The 16,877-nt window shown below is 31.3% G+C and overlaps 1 protein-coding gene across 2 annotated transcripts in view; it reads left to right on the top strand.

The window, feature by feature from the left end:
- Nucleotides 1-5,166: 5,166 nt before the first annotated feature.
- LOC139100945 (zwei Ig domain protein zig-8-like) overlaps nt 5,167-16,877 on the top strand; it is a 40,742-nt gene continuing 29,031 nt past the window's right edge. Inside the window, exons 1-3 of one of the 2 annotated variants that reach the window (XM_070653732.1) lie at nt 5,167-5,359; nt 8,525-8,613; nt 8,688-9,362. In XM_070653732.1, the coding sequence (XP_070509833.1) occupies nt 9,299-9,362 (64 nt within the window). In that variant the 5' untranslated portion in view covers nt 5,167-5,359; nt 8,525-8,613; nt 8,688-9,298. Of the gene's footprint in view, nt 5,360-8,524; nt 9,363-16,877 lie in introns of both variants that reach the window. The other variant, XM_070653731.1, reaches the window with a different exon arrangement.

The raw sequence follows: 16,877 nt of genomic DNA, 5'->3' as shown, positions 1-16,877 counted from the left end.
AGTGAAAAATTGATAACTGCTTAGATCAGTGAATGTTCATAGCCATTAATAGCTGTAATATGGAGATGCCTCATGACTATACTTACCTTCTTTGTTGGTTGTACAGATCAATTGTGCTCCATGACCTCCCATTAACCTCATGACAATAATCCGTTTAATGAATGAAGCTATCACGACTCTCTGATGTAGTAATTCTGACAACTAGACAACTTGCATCATTAATGTGTTGTTAAAAGGGGTCAAAGAGTTGACTAGATCACTTTATATAATCTGATTACGATTAATGTTGGATTAATGACGAGTAATCGCATCTAAATCTCTCTTAATCGCCCTGATAATTCGGATATTTATTAAGTTGTTCATTTGGATGTAAAGTTAAAAGTGGATCTAGCGAGAAGGGGCATGGGGTCAACTACCAATAATTCTTTTCTGACAATGACTTTAGAATTGTTCAATTGAATGAAGTTTTTTTGGTCCAAAATTTCAAAAACCTAGTTCCTTCAATTGATTATATCTCCGCGTAGGGGTATTAAGGAAGATTCACTAGGGTCAACCTCAATTTTTTGGACATAATTCTTAAATTTGTTTTGATTTCCCGAGGCAAAAATTAAAAATTCCTCAAAATTAAGAAAATTTGATAGAGATCGAAGTCGTTGACTTTTTACATAGTCGGCGGCAGCTTATTCTTTTTTTTAACAGGCTAAACTTTTTGGCTTAGCTTAGCCGACTTTTAATTTAAGCTCTTAAGTGACTTCGATCTCTGACATTTAACATAGTGAATTGATCACTGATTACGTAACGCTCTTAAACGGGGGAGGTGAAAGGGCTAAAATTCAAAATTTCGCGTTGCATAATAAGTGAATAGCCCATAGTCTTTAGCAGAAGCTGCTTTTATATCCCAGAATACGAAACTTTTCAATATCTTTAATAATTTAAAAATTGCTGAAAAACAGAATTTCTCCCAATGATTCGTACCATGCGGAAATCGAACTACGCACCTTTCGATTGCTGGTCAAGTGCTTGCTATCGCCACATACCATTGGAATTGGCAATTTGCCGAACTTTAATTTTGTTTAATATTCATCGAATTCACAGCAAACCAATGAGAATCTCAATTAAATTCCAGAATTCCATCTAAACATTCACATCTTCCAAACGTGCTAATTCTCATAAAATTCAAATAAAATTAACAAGCATATATGAATAAACTATTTTCTATCCCACAATAATTATTTTTCACATTTCTAGACTCAAAATAAACATAATTTTCTACCCCATGAAACTAATGCGATTTTCCTACATATAAAAAAAAGCTAATTATTCCACAGTCATACATATTCATAAATGTAAGGTTAATGATTGAGGAAGTTTCATCTTTTATTATACATATTACTCTTGTTGCATAGATATAATGTATGTATGGCATATAAAATAAAAATGTTGGCGTTTTTATTACATGTCGCGTGTACACCATTGACTTTTTTTGTTACAGGAATACATGTACGAATGTGATGGATTAAATTACATATTATGATATTTATCTCAAGCTATAAAAGTTTAGTCACTAAGATACAATTTCATACATGTATGTTGCGAACATGACAAATTTTAATTAGGAATTATAGAAACAGTTTTTATAAAAAGGATTAAGTTTCTTTTGGATTTATGATTGCTAATAGGATTTTTGACTTTGTATTGCAATTATGAGGAAAATAAGAAATTTTTGGAAAATTTTGATATTTGGAATTAAATCCGTATTTAAGGAATTATTGAGTAATTACTGTGATAACAGTAACACAGCAATAAGACTGTTGCTAAATATAGTTTAGTTGCTATTCAAAATATGTCTGTGAACTCTGAATTTCAAGGTTGATAAAATAAAGGAGTCATAAGAGTGGAAAATATTGAAATTTCGAGATTTATGCTACATTTTTGAATGAAAACTGCTTGAAGGTTGAAGATGAGTCAGATTTTGAATAGAAAAAAAATTGCCTCAAGTCGATTAAATATGACATAAAGTTCTGTCAATTGATGGTTGGTTAAATATTGATTTCAAACATAGGAATATTGAGGAAAACAGTCTGAAATTCTCTAGAAACTTTCCTACTTCTTTCTATCTACTCCTTAGTTCCTAGAAAAGAAAGTACACTTCCCACAACAATATCCCGAGTGGGATTTGGACTCACACCTTCTTAATTGCATGTTAAGTGCTCTTACCTGTTGAGCTATCGGGAGTTGTAGGGGAGTGTGACGCAATGCTCATTTAAACAACTTCTCTAGCCATTGCTATTTATATAGATCCTTTGTTCGTTTTCTAAAAAGCGGCAAATCTAACATGGAATGCAATTGAATGCTAGTGCATCAAAATTTTAAAAGATTAAGAACTTAGTGTAATATTTGTTTCATGACTATTAACAGTTTGCCGAATGAGGGGTCACACCGAGACCTACAGCTTCTTACTTACTTCTGAAAGTGACTAATATTGCCAATTACCAATATAAAATGCTATACTGCCTCTATCAACAGCCTCTTTTCAAGAGTTCTTTAACCTTTTTCGCTTTCTTTTGTCATCTCCAAAATCAGACTACCTACAGCTTCCAGAATCCAAACCTATTTTTTGCGATATTGCTGCCTGCAGCCTATAGAGGGAGGACGATTCAGGGTATAACCGAGTCTTGAGTCTTCAAAAGACAAACCATTTAGGATTGTTCTTCCTCCATTTAGGATTCTAGAAGAAATACTAAAAATCAGAGCTTGAAGCCGTGCTCTAGAACTCGAGTTAAGTGTTCTATACAAAATCTAAGAAAACTTCCAGCCTAACAAATAATCATTGATTTTACATATTCTAATTAAACTTTTCATAGTTACGAAATTCTAAAAAGTTGTTTAAGATTAAACAGTTTCAACATTCTGCGATCACAACTGATATCGCCATGATACATAAACATTAACGAAAACAAATCAAAATCTCATCAAAATCAACTTCACTTTCATATTCATGAATGATTAAGACAAATTTACATCATCTAAAGATGCGCAATTAAAATCTTGAAGATTAACAAGAGTTTATGAACTTTTCAATCCTTCAGTCAACGTCAATGCCTTAGTAAAAAAATTAATTTAATTTTAAACAGTCAAAAGAATCAAAAAATTAATAAAATTTGGGATTCAAACCTTTTTTGGCGCTTCCTCCACCCAAAAAAGTGATTTTTAACCCAATTATTAATAATTAATCATTTCAGCTGCGACTATAAATAGTTAAAATATCCTGTTTTGAGGATTTAAATTGAGTTCATCACTTCATAAACATTTAGTTGTCATGACTTTAAAGAGATTGCATGAGCAGTTGGATGAGAAACAAAAAGAAAACATCATTTTCGTGACAGCTGTCGATTTTTTTGATAAAATAGAGTGCTAAAAAATATCCTCAAAAAAGCTATTGTATATGACTGCTCACGTTTTAGATGAAAAACCATAAATTGTTGGCTTTTGTCATTATTTCTTGGGGATAGGGAGACATTGAAGTGAAAAATAATGAATTTTTGGGTATTTTTCAAGCATTTTTTGATATGTTTTGTTAAGAAATTGCTTGCTTCACAGAATATTGCTTAAACGGAAGTGATAATTTGACGTTAGAAATGCTTTTTTTATTAAGAAAAGCTCGAGGTTGATTTGAATTTTGTATGGAATCAAGTCAACTTGACTCAAACTAACTTGATTCAAGTTGACTTGAATCACGCTGATCTGACTCAATCCTAAATCTGGGTAATCTTGTTCTTTGAGTATGAGTAAAACATCAATCTTAATTGATGTTGTATACAATTTTACTTCTAAACATGAATAAAGTTGACTTGACTCATGCCATCTTGATTTACTCAGCTTGACTGAAATCGATTTTTCCATGCTAAATTTGAGTCAATTTCTTCCTCTGAGTATGAGTAAAGTATCAATATTAAATAATGCTGCATAAAACTCTAATTTTAAACTTGATGCAAGTTGACTTGACTCAAGCTGACTTCGCATACTTAATACAATGTGGTTTCTAGCTCTGAGTATGAGTAAAATACAATAAAAATCTTAACTGATATTGCATAAAGTTATATTTCTCAAGTTGACTTAATTCGATTTGACGCAAGTTGACTTGATTCAAGTAAATTTTTCCATACTAAATCCTAGTCGTTTTCATGCTTTGAGTACGAGAAAAGTATCATTCTAGTGTTTGCATGAAATTCTAATTCGGAACTTAATTTTTGTCGACTTTATTCATGCTGACTTGACTTAAGTCAACTTGATTCAAGTCGAAATTTCGATACTAAATCTGAGTCTACTTCTTGTTATGAATATAGATTAAGTATCAATCTTAACTGATACTGTATAAAATTCTTGTTCTAAACTTATCTTTAAACAATTTGACTCATGTTAACTTGAGTCATGTTAACTTGACTCAAGTCAACTTGAATCAAGACAACTTGACTAAAATCAATTTTACAAAAAAAATTCCAAATCGACTTCCTGCTTGAAAATTTCAATTCCGCTCTGTTTTGAATGGAATTCAATTTAATTTTACTCCAAAAAAGCCACGTCCTTGATAATAGCAAAAATTAATTTCCCTAACGAGGTGTGTCATTGACAAAGACCATTGAACGTCACATGACATTTATGCAAAGACTTTATAATTAACCAACAAAAGCACCCAAAAATTTCCACTGAATCACAACATGATCGAAAATATATTTTTATTGCTTCACTAAAATTCACTTTACAACGCCTGCTGACTAATCATCCATTCAACTACCAACCTATAGAAAACATGTATCAAAAGGCTCAAAAAAAGCTTTTGTTTTTCCCACTGCTCGGAAAATTTTTCAAAGGAAAAACTTTTTTTTTTTAAGAAATTCTTCTTTATTTTTGGGAAAATGAAAAGGAGGAAAAGCTTTTCATGCTTTTTTCTTCAAAATTTTTAAGTTTAATAAAAATTTTCTTCATTTCATCATTTTTTTTAGGTGCTAAAAGTTATCATATAATGCTGAACAGTAAGCAATGAAAAGGATTTGAATGAAAAATGATATTTTTTTGATGAAAAAGTTTTTCGTAATGTCAAAATTCATTAATTAAAAATTAATTTGATTAAGTACGTGCTGTAATACTAAAAAGAAAGTTATTAAAAATAATTTGAGCCTACGCGAACAAAAAAAAAAGGAACAAAATATAAAAGTGTAAAAAAGTGCTGAATAATTGCTATAATATTAATTAAATTGAAAAATTATTAAGAAGCAGTAAGCCACGTGACGGAATCGGAAAAAAAGCTTTGATGTGAACCATAATTTTGTGTATTTGAGGATCAAGTGGAATTGACATTGTAAGTTGATTGACTCTTTTTTTGTTGCGCATTTTTAGATGGAACCAATTTAGGAAATTGACTCAAGTCAACTTGAGTCAAGTTAAATTGACTCAAGTCTACTTGACTCAAGAAAATTTAAATACTGATTTCAATACTTTTACAAGTAAACATTTAGGAAATTTACCCAAGTAAAGTTGACACAAATTAAGTTGACGCAAGTTAACTTGATGCAAGTGAATTGGAATCAAGTAGAATTTCCATAGTGAATCAGATTCGACTTCTTGCTCTGAGTATGAGTAAAGTAACTGATGTTGCATATGATTTTATTTAAACTGATTTTAAACTTTACTCAAGTCGACTTGACTTATACTGACTTGACTCAAGTCGATTCGAGTTGAATTATTGGAATTGACATTGTAAGAAAATTGACTCTTTGTTGCAATTTTAACGTGGAACAAATTAAAAATTTACACAAGTTAACTTGACTCAAGTCAACTTTACGAAAGTTAACTTGACTCTAATAAAATTTCCATCCTATTTTAGATTAAACTTCTTGCTCTGAGTATGAGTAAAATACCAAACTTTACCTAAGTCAACTTGACTCAAGTCAATTTATCATTACTACATTCGAGTCAAATTCCTAGAATTTCTAATTGCCATTGTAAGTTGATTGACATTTTTTCTCAGCATTTTTACATGAAACAAGTTCAGTAAATTGATTGAAAGTAAATAAAAAAATATTTGGGAATTTTTTTATTGATTTTTTATGGCAACTAACTATTTATTTGTACAAAAGCGTATGTCATATGAAATAACATTAATCTTTATGATTATAGTCAAAGTTTTTGCAGCAACAAACCCCTTTCTTGTGCTACATCGACTTTTTCCAAGGCTTAATGTGACATAAATTTTGGTCGTTTAAATAAAATTTTATTGACAAAAAAAGGCCTTTGGGAGGTTGAAGTAAATTGGAAGAGGAAATTTTTAAATTGACCTGAAAGTTTGTCTTGTAAAGTTCATGACTTGTGGGTCGATGGGTGAGGACTGGGCATTCTTTCATGTTATGGAATGCTGATGGGACTTTTTTGGCATGTGTCTTTTGGGGGATGTGTTAGTGGACATAGCTGTCTTCGTTGAGTTTAAGTTTTAAGACCCAAACTCACCACCCCCCCCCAGACTGCCACAAAGCTCTAAAATTTCATTTAGTCTAGATCAGTGTTTATTTAGGAATGGCACTGTCTTCGACTTTGCGAAGATTTGCCTTGTTCAAAGCCAAAGGCAAGAAATCAACTCTGGTTTAAATGCTAAGAAAGTTCACTCCAACATTCCAATTTATGTTATACATGACTGCTACATAATCAGAATTAGTTCTAGATTTATATCCCTATTTTTCAAAAATCCAGCTTATAAAAACTTCCCCATAAATTTCGTACAATTCTGAATGCAATTATTTACTGCTCTAAAAATTCAGCAGCTTTTCAGTCTTACTCGTGAATTATGATACTTCCTTACATTCAGAAACATTCCCAAAAACCACAAAATATGTACTTAGTTTCAACAGCACTATATTAAAATTGAAATAATTCATAATCATATATCACCTAATCATAAGGAAACAAAGGCACAGCACTAACAGAGACAGAAACATTTTCATAAACTCCTTCTAGAAAATGCTGCTATTTTTTAAGGGAATAACAGCTAAAATTGTATGGGAGGTTCCCAAACTCCACATGAGCTGTTTGAGAAATTTTTCCACATTCATCATATGCAAACAAAAATTGTTGAAACAAGAGTGGTGCTTTTGTAAAAACGACCGTTAATTTTTTTTTCAAATTTTCAAATTTTTTTTGACCGTTATTTTCTTCGTAACCTTAATTTTGATTTTAATATAAGTTGAGTTCGAAATGTTCGAATTTTTCGACAATCTAATGAAACCAGAGTGGTGCTTTCTCAAAAATGACCGTTAATTTGTTTCAAAAAAAAGAATTTTTGTCGTTAATATTCAAATTATTTTTGACCGTTAATTTAACCTTTCTTCGTAACGTAAATTTTGATTTTAAAATAAGTTGTTTTCAAAATTTTCGAATTTTTCGGCAATCTAATGTTCGAATTTGAGGCAACCGCACTCTGGTTGGAACTGGATATGAAGCAATAAAAAACGGTACGGTAGAGTATGAAAAGAAAAACAAGGCGAAACTCTTTTATTTTTTTGTATATTCGGTGGATAAAAATGTACATGTTGATTTAACGCTTTGTACAAACATATGGCAGTGATGAATTTTTAATTAGTCACACTCGTAAATTCACACACATCCGCATAACAATAACGGCAACTTTTTTCATTTCCATTTTCACATATTGCGATGCCTGAAAGTTTTCTGTATATTTTTTTTTCTTCCAACGCAATTTTTGCTGCAAGTTAGTCGAAAAAGATTATAAATTGCGAATATTTTAGCAGTCACGATTTGTCTGTCCATCGCGATGTCAATTAAAGGCTCGTTCTTAATTGGACCGTTGTCTAAATTGAATCTTGTTGTGAGAAATTTCAATAAAAGGTTGAATTTTTTAAATGCAGAAAATTGGGTAAAATGAACTTCTTTGTAGCACTTAAGATGATGTGATGTGGACTTCAAGGCTGAATTTTCAATTTTTTGGGTAGATTTGATTATAAATAAGTCAATTTAATGATTTAAAAGATGTTTATTGTTTGAAGATTGTAAACAAACTAAATAAGCAAATGAAAGGGGACTAACAACTGAAAAAGGGGAACTCAGCTATGTGAAATTCAAATTTGAAATGACAGTTGGCTCAAAAAGGGGAAATCAACTAATTGTGGTTGATTAGATAATTCAAATTTGAAATGACAGTTGATACATTATTAACAGTGATGAACATTTTAGGGATAAATCATTAAGTAATCTTGCATACTAATGAACTAGAAGAACTTTAATGCCATAAAAAAGTCAATTTATTTACAACAGAGCATGAAAATGTCGAAATTGATTGTTGTTTTTCATTTCAAAAAATAAATAACCGTTAATTTTCAAATTTAAAAAGACCGTTACAAAACTTACAAAATTTCTATGTTTCATCTAAAAATGCGCCAAAAAAAACACACCTTAACCCCACAAAAACATCCATTTTAATTTAAATCAATATCTTTTTTTACATATTTTGTGACAGCAACAAACACAGGAATTGAATGAAACTTATGAAATTTTAACGAGAAAATTCAGCAAAATTGTTCACACATCAAACCGAGAAGCAAAACGGTACGCCATGCGACTTGATATGAATCACATGAGTGAATATCATGAACTTAATTTATCTGATGTATAATTACTAGCACTCAACTCCAACATCATTCAACAATTTTCAATTGGGGTTATCACTCATCAAATTAAAAGGCTTGCTTACTTTAGGTGCTGAATGATAATGTGTTTGTGGATTAAAAACGAAGAAGGAAAAAATCAGCTTAAAAAATATGTGAATTATTAATGTAGAGTAAAAAAAAGTAAAGGCACTTAGAACTGTGAACATATTTAGTGACTGACTGTATGTCTGTATATATATCACGTGTAACGTTCATTTAATTGGCATATGTTGACATTGTTTTTAACGTTGTGAAAAAAAAAGTGAAATAAAAGTTTGAAATGAAAGCATCGTGTCATGTAGGCAATCAACATTTGTGATGTTATGCCGATTACAGACTTTTTTTTCATCCTGTCTGTATCTCACTGTCGGTTGAAGGGCAAAAAGCACAACGATAAAGTTAAAAAAAAATAGAAAATCGCATTCAATTCAATTTTCAACTTACATCAATCTGTCTGTCTACCGGCGTTATTTAACATTTGTTGGGCTGATCATCACTTTGTAGACTAGTTGATAGGATTGTAATATAGAAGTTTATATATATACACACACAAATCAAATAGATATAACAAAAACGCATTGAAGATGAACTTTTCACTGTATGACTTCATTGTACTGGATTATAGGATTTTATTCCTCATACTGAGTGGTGAGTAGAAGCTTTATTATTGTACTTTTTTTAAATGTTAATTGGATGGAGGGATAGAGGATTTATGATTAAATGTGTTGAATTAAATGATTCAAGAGTCAGGAATTTTATTTTAAAAATTTAACGAATTTTTGAAATTTGAACTTTGAAGTCGTTATTTTTTGAAATTCAAAATTTAACAATTACCATATTTAAATTATTACAAATTTTTGAAATTTCAATTTTGATGAATTTTTGAAATTTGAACTTTAAAGACTTTTTGAAGTTTAATTTAAATTTTTACGATTTCTTGAATTTCAAATTTTAATGAATTTCTGAAAATCTAAATTTGAAAACTTTTTAAAATTTAAATTTTGACGAATTTTTGAAATTTATATTTTGATGAATTTTGAAAATTTCAAATTTACAGAATTTTTGAAATCTAAAATTTAACAAATTTTTGAAATTCAAATTTAAAAGAATTTTTTACTTTCAAATTTAAACGAACTTTTGAATTCAAATTCGAAATGTTAAAAAAATTTCAAAAAAATTGCAAAAATTTAATTGTAAAATTTTTCTATAGTTCAAAAATTTAGTAAGTTTTGAACTTAATTTGCAATTTTTAAATTCTCAAAAGTCGTAAAACTCATCTTTTTATCAATATAAATTCCATATTGATTCAAGAAGAAAAATGCTGAATCTGAAAAAATTCAATCCACATTTAATAAAAACATCCTCTAATCCCTCCTTTATTGGACATTTTCCAAACATTGACTGTAATCAACATTTCTAAAAAAAAAAAATGCTGTATGATACGTTTATTGCCATTACGAGAGGTTATTAAGAACTCAAGAGAATTCCTTTTATTATTTCAAACAATAATATTCTAGACTGAATATGATGTTGATGATTATTGAGAGGTTTTTTAGTTGATATTATTTTTGAGAATATGGGATGCTGAAAACTTTTATTGCTGTTAAACACGAATTGAATGCTGTTTTTGTTTGAGAAATATTCAACACGTAGTGATACGATTAGTTGGAGTAGAATTTGTTCCAGAACCAAAACAAATATTAAAACAAACACATTTTTCTATGAACTGATGCATTAACCAATCTGAATATGCAGTTAATTAAAGCAGAAATTCAATTCTTAGTTGAAAAAAAGTGAAACCGAGAAATTTTTGAGCTTTTTTCTTCCTAATCCATGACGAAAAATACCAAATGAAATTTTCATAAAACTCAATTTTTTCGTATTAATTTAGCATTCAAATGTCAAATAACTACTAATTAAAGAAGAAATAATGTTTAAAGACTGTTTAAAGTTCATTTAAACTTTCAAAACATAAAATTAGGAAAGATTTTTGTGAAAACGTTTTTTAGGATCAAAATTAAAATAACCTTGGCTTGTAAAAGCTCTTTTTCAAAAACTCAACTCAACCAAAGAATCGCCCTAAGTCATTATGTTTTGTAATTTGGTATCATTTTATCATTGTTCGAAAAGGCATGTGGCGTGAAGAAGTCGGAGAACAGTGTCGCTGGGGCAGTGTAGCTCTAGCGTGGGGTTAAATTGTGTTGAATCTGTCATTGTTCGGCCTGGTGACAGTGTTTTTTTGACTTTTTCACGCCCTGTGCTTATTGGGTGTTTTTGAGATTTTTTTCGATATTAGGGTAAGTTAAAGGAAATCTTTGAACTTCAAATTGAAGTATAACGTTATAAAATTGATTTTTGTCTTCCGAATGCTAATTAATTAGTGAATTTAAATTTAATTTGTTATAAAATAACAAAGTCTTGTGCTTTGTTACATTTTCTTAAAAAATATGACAATTTGTATGATTTCTCGTAAATTGAAGCTTGATGATGATTGAAAGCATTGATTTAGGCTTGAAAAATTTTAATAGAGTGATTAAAATCATAAATTAAGTTTAAAAATTAAGAATGCATCAAAATTAGTTCGATTTTCATTTTCAAAAAAATTCATAAAGGGGCCGTTCACTTATTACGTTCGCTTTTTATGGGGGAGGGGGGGGGGGGGGGTCTAGGATTTTGTAACAGCCTCAAGAAATTTTTTTTTGTAACGACATTTTGTAACGAGGGGCGGAGGGGGGGGGTCTAGAAATTCGTTTTTTTGCATAACGTAATAAGTGAACGGCCCCAAATCAAATTTTGAACAAATTTGAAAATCAATTTTCGAAAATCATTCGAGAATTTTCAAATCTTTCGAACTCAACCGACATTTTATAGATTTACATTCAAATTTAACCATCAATTTTTTGATGACATGAAAAATGACATTTAGAAAAATTGAATTTGAAATTTTAATTTTTGAAAAAAATACATGAATTATTAAATTAGACTTTATTATTACTGCGCTATAAAAATAGATCAATGTGATTTTAACCAAAATATAAAAAATTCATCTTCATTTTCCAGACAAACACAAAATAATCAAAATTCTATTTTTATTTCCTCAGCTCAGAGTCTATAAATTAGTCTAGAATTTACATTGTTTGTTCTTACCGCTCTGACTTGTTAGCATAACAACAGAATCAATCAGAATATGAATGAATTATTTATCAAGATTTATTCTAAATTGAATTATTTAAGTCAAATTACGTTTTTGACCTTCTTTCCATTGTCGGAATATAAAAATGTGTATGACATTTTATAATTTAATAGAATCATCTTTCTTCTTTAATTAGTATGTCTTTACAGGCATGAACTTGATTCTATTATTCCTTGACATTTCAACAAAAAAAAAAGTCTTAATCATGATAATTAATATAATTAATGCTGTTTATATGAATTGACGTTATTTAATGGAATTAAAATGAACAAATCCTCTCCTTGTTGTTGATGTCTAAATTTAGAAATGTCAGATTTTATTTCCTAAATTGACGCAAACATTGTCTTCTACATGGATTGATGGATTTACGTTACATGTTGTATAAATATCGTGATTCACAAAAAATTGGCTGGATTTTTATTTTGTCATTAAATTTAAATTTAGTCAGGTTTTTTTAGATATGATGCTAATTATTGCGTATATATTGAAGATTTTATGAGATATGGCTGATATTTCAATGAAGGACGGCAAGTGCTTTATTCTTAGAAATTGGTTTCGAAAGCGGGAAAATTTAAGTTCGAAAATATTCGAAAATCATTTTTATTGCATAACAAAAACTGCAAACTGTTTGTGAATAAAGCCAGGCCTTACTCCGCTGCTCATACAGATTAAGTGTTACCCGAGAACCCCTAAATATGTCGTCTAAATCCAGCACTATCACCGGCTACCATTTGCCAATTCCCGATTCCAAGTGCATTACTGTCTCGATCGACAGTTTCCCTAACAGGCAAAGAGCGTGCTCTTGAGAGCAACTAGATCTATACTTACTAGGGTTCCCATCCATTTCCACATGGAACGCAATCACAATTAATCATTAAAATAACAGTTGCCAGAGTTGGGAGAATGGGATGAGTGGGTTAGAGCTGCATTGATGACCCGTAACCTTCAGACCAGCATTTAGTTCCTTTTTTATGACATTTTGTGAATTTTAAAACATTACTTCCTTCCCCTTCTCACAAAACAATAAGCAACCGTTCCCACAAGTGTCTTAATATCTTAAATTCCCCCCATACCTAACCGACCAACTCTAATATCATCTTACAGTCAATACTTTTGACTTTTGAGCACATGAAAAAAAATCCTTAAAGGTCAACGAGTACTTATAACTCTTCCTAAATTTCAACATGATCCATAACATTTTTTTGTCTAAAAATACCTTCTGGCTTCATCTAAAAAGCCATTTTGAAGTATTATCATATCTGAAGATGTTTACTCAAGCTGGGTTTTGTATATTATATATTTTTTTTCTGTGAGTTTTATCCTAAATCAATTGACGGATATTGTCTGGATTAGAAGAGTGTGTACTTTTATTAGAAATGCTTTGGGCTTGTGTACTTAAGATGTCTCTTATTTGGAGTGGCGCAACACGAGTTTGGATGGATATTTTGATGATTTGGAGAAGAATCAGGGGTGTGTTAATGGGGTGGGGTGTTTGGGGTCATTATTGATGTTCAGGAGGATTCATAAATTAGAAGCCATAACACATAATCTAGTCAAAGGTTCAATTAGTTCCAAATTAGCACCAAACCACTTTAAGAAGTCAAAATCTAGTAAATTCTGGTAATTTAAAACTGAAAATCAATAAATAACAAGTTTAGAGATAGTTTTGAGCTTTTAGACCAGTAAAAGCCAGAAAACTCGATGGCACAGTGCTTATACTTGAATCTACAGCTCTCCACGACTTCTGGTTATCGCAATCTTGAGCCTGGATGAGGCAACGAACCAAAACTTCACTAACGACATTCATCATTTATGACCAACCCCATTTCCTCATCAAAAAACAGTAAAAAGGTCACCAGATTAATTGATAATTAATTCATTTCTGCTTCCGAATAACAAGAACAACTCAAAATTATCCCAAACTTATCACCGAGGACAAAAATGTTCAATTTTGGAGACATTTCCATCGGTTTTGTCTTGCATCACAAATTGCCAACATTTTTTCGCCCATTCATGTTCCCTTTGATGAATCCTACACCTTTTTTTGGCTATCCATCCAATTCACAAAACCGTTTAAATAATCAAATTACTTCGAGTTCGTCAACCTTCAAATTGCCAACCGTCTGCAATAAAAGGAATTTCTTAATTACAGCAAAATGAACTTTGTCATTAAAATTTTATTTCCATTTGAATATTTTATAGCTGGTTCCAGTGGTGGGTGACCCGTGTGATGTGGTACACTTTGGCGGTAAGCGCCGACCAGAACCGTACAAAGTATATGATTCATGTCAATTTTTGGCTGCACACTTTTTTGCTGCGATACACAGGTGTGTCACAAATTGTGTGTCGCAGCTTTTGTGTCACAAACTGTGTGTCGTAGCTTTTGTGTCACAAATTGTGTGTCGCAGCTTTTGTGTCACAAATTGTGTGTCGCAGCTTTTGTGTCACAAACTGTGTGTTGCAGCTTTTGTGTCACAAATTGTGTGTCGCAGCTTTTGTGTCACAAATTGTGTGTCGCAACTTTTGTGTCACAAATTGTGTATCGCAGCATTTGTGTCACAAAGTGTGTCTCGCAGATTTTGTGTCACAAACTGTGTGTCGCAGCTTTTGTGTCACAAATTGTGTGTCGCAGCTTTGGTGTCACAAATTGTGTGTAGAGAAACATCTTGATGGTGAGTCTCGACTGAAACAGCACTCGGCATATGATTCATGCCAATTTTTGGCACCACACCAGTGTACCACGTCACACAGGTTCCCCATCACTGACTCTATTCATACAAGTAAACTGCAAAATGTTCATCTCACGTTTACAATCATTCCTACATGTAATTTAGCTGCAAGCAAAAAACAAGAAGCAAAATGAAGAAGAAATAAACTTTTTCCTATTCGTTGTGTGCTTTTTAGCCTTTTTATGATACCTTAACACTTTACATACATCCAAAAAACACCGTCTATTCATATAGTTCCTAGCTATTTTAATTGCTGTACAGCTGTAATAAATACTCACAAAACACCATTCAGCCAGCCAACAGCCATTCACGAAGCTAGTTATTTCAATTCGGTATATCGTGCAATGCAGTAAAATGTAATTAGAGAAGGGAGAAAAGAAGTATAGAATTTTTTTAGAAGCAAGTTGGCAAGTGGAATGAGAAGTTCTTTTTTTGTTGAAATGTGATTAACGAAACTACGTTTTGTATGAAATTTTATGTCACGGAAGCTTAATAAAATTATTTGGAAATTAAGTTTTAGTTGAATTAAAGGTGCTTATGAGCTATCATATTGTTATAGTGAAAAAATGGGTGCAAATACGTTGACATTTGGTGTTTATTGCTAGTTTTTAGTTTCGTGGAAAGTATTTTTTGAGTGATCTACTCTGGGGTGTAGTTAGGGGTGGGTTTTTGGTGTAGAAATTGTCATCGTGGCGTAATTTTCTAGAATTTGCTACGAAATCGTTCATTTATGCCAAAAACCTGATATTCAACCCAATCCAATTCCCTCTGGTCCTTTCTCTTCCTGCTTTTTTTCAAATTCCCTGAAGAAATTTGAATTTATTGATTTTATTCAAAGGTCAGATTGTGAGACGGCGTGTGACCATGCTCGTGACACATTTGAAGGTTTTGATGACACATCGTTTCATAAGTTTGAGTATTCCAGTTCTCATCTCATCATTCATTCAAATTTGAGTTCTACAGTTCGCCTGTAATGTCGTGATCATTCTGTGGAATCCTTGTAAAATCTACAAAATTCTGAATATTGTTTCAGAAATCCTTCAATCCTCTAATGGGAATCGAACACACAAACTTAGATGTGAATAACGCAAATATCCGGTCCTTTTCTAAACCGCTCGACCACAGAGACCTCACTCTCGCATTGGTTGAATCGACTATATATTACTCGATACCTCAGAGAGGAGTGGATCATCGGACAGAAACTATGGATTCCATGGATTTTGTGGATTTTGTGGAATCCATCGAAAAATTTATGGAAATCATGAAATTTATGGATTTTTTGGTGGAATCAATGGAATCCATGGATTCTATGGATTTTTTCATTGAATCCATAGAATCTATGGATTAATTTATAGAATTTGTTGATCCTTTAGAATTTGTGGAATTCATCTCACTTCAGAGTTGCAAATACCGCTGCTTAGACAACATTTAACTTCAAAGCTTATAGTTGACTGGAATTTTGTATGGAATAGTCCTAAAATCTTCATTAATAAATTCCAAAATTCAAAGTATAGTCAGCATTGTAATTACTATTGGAAATAGACAAGTGACAATCTACAATAGTGCAAGCTTTAATCCCTATCTGAAGGATCACAATTGATCTCTATAGCCAGTGCTGCAAGTAAATGTTTAAATTGGATTCCTGTGATGAGCTTATAAAAGTCATTGGAAATGCAGTACTAAGAGGAATATGCAAATTGTATGATTTTAAATATGTATGGCACTCTGCCATATAATTGAGTTCTTCCCGATAACTCAGTAGTAGGAGCATACTTACTTACTACACTGGTAGGAGCGTCCGATTGAAAATTGTAGGACATGGTTTCGAGTCTCATTTAGGATCCGTTATTCAGTATTATAATTTTACTGCCAAAATAGCAGTAAGTGCTGAATTAAAATCAAGTAGACATCCAGTCACAAATTGACCATCCAACTCATCACTCAATCCAAATCAACAGTTCATTAAAACAGCATTCGAATAAGTGAAATGGAAAAAAAGAACTCAAATTAAAAATGTTCATTTCCAGTCATGGAAAATTGCACTCGAGTATACGTCGTGACATGAGAGATCCATAAAAAAAATAGAATGAAGTTAGGGAATTTAGCCAAAATGAGAGATGAAAATGAAAAGTGGCTGATTGTGTATATTTGTTGAGATTACAAGCGATTTAAGCACTTTTATGAGATACTATAAAGTGACAGCACATAAAAATCCAGCATTTTCTGTGTATTTACACGTTA

The sequence above is a fragment of the Chironomus tepperi genome, unplaced genomic scaffold, assembly GCF_022539635.2.
Source record: "Chironomus tepperi strain 1889 unplaced genomic scaffold, CSIRO-AGI_Ctep_v1 contig_73, whole genome shotgun sequence".
Classification (NCBI taxonomy): domain Eukaryota; kingdom Metazoa; phylum Arthropoda; class Insecta; order Diptera; family Chironomidae; genus Chironomus; species Chironomus tepperi.
This window is presented reverse-complemented; position numbering and strand designations above follow the sequence as displayed.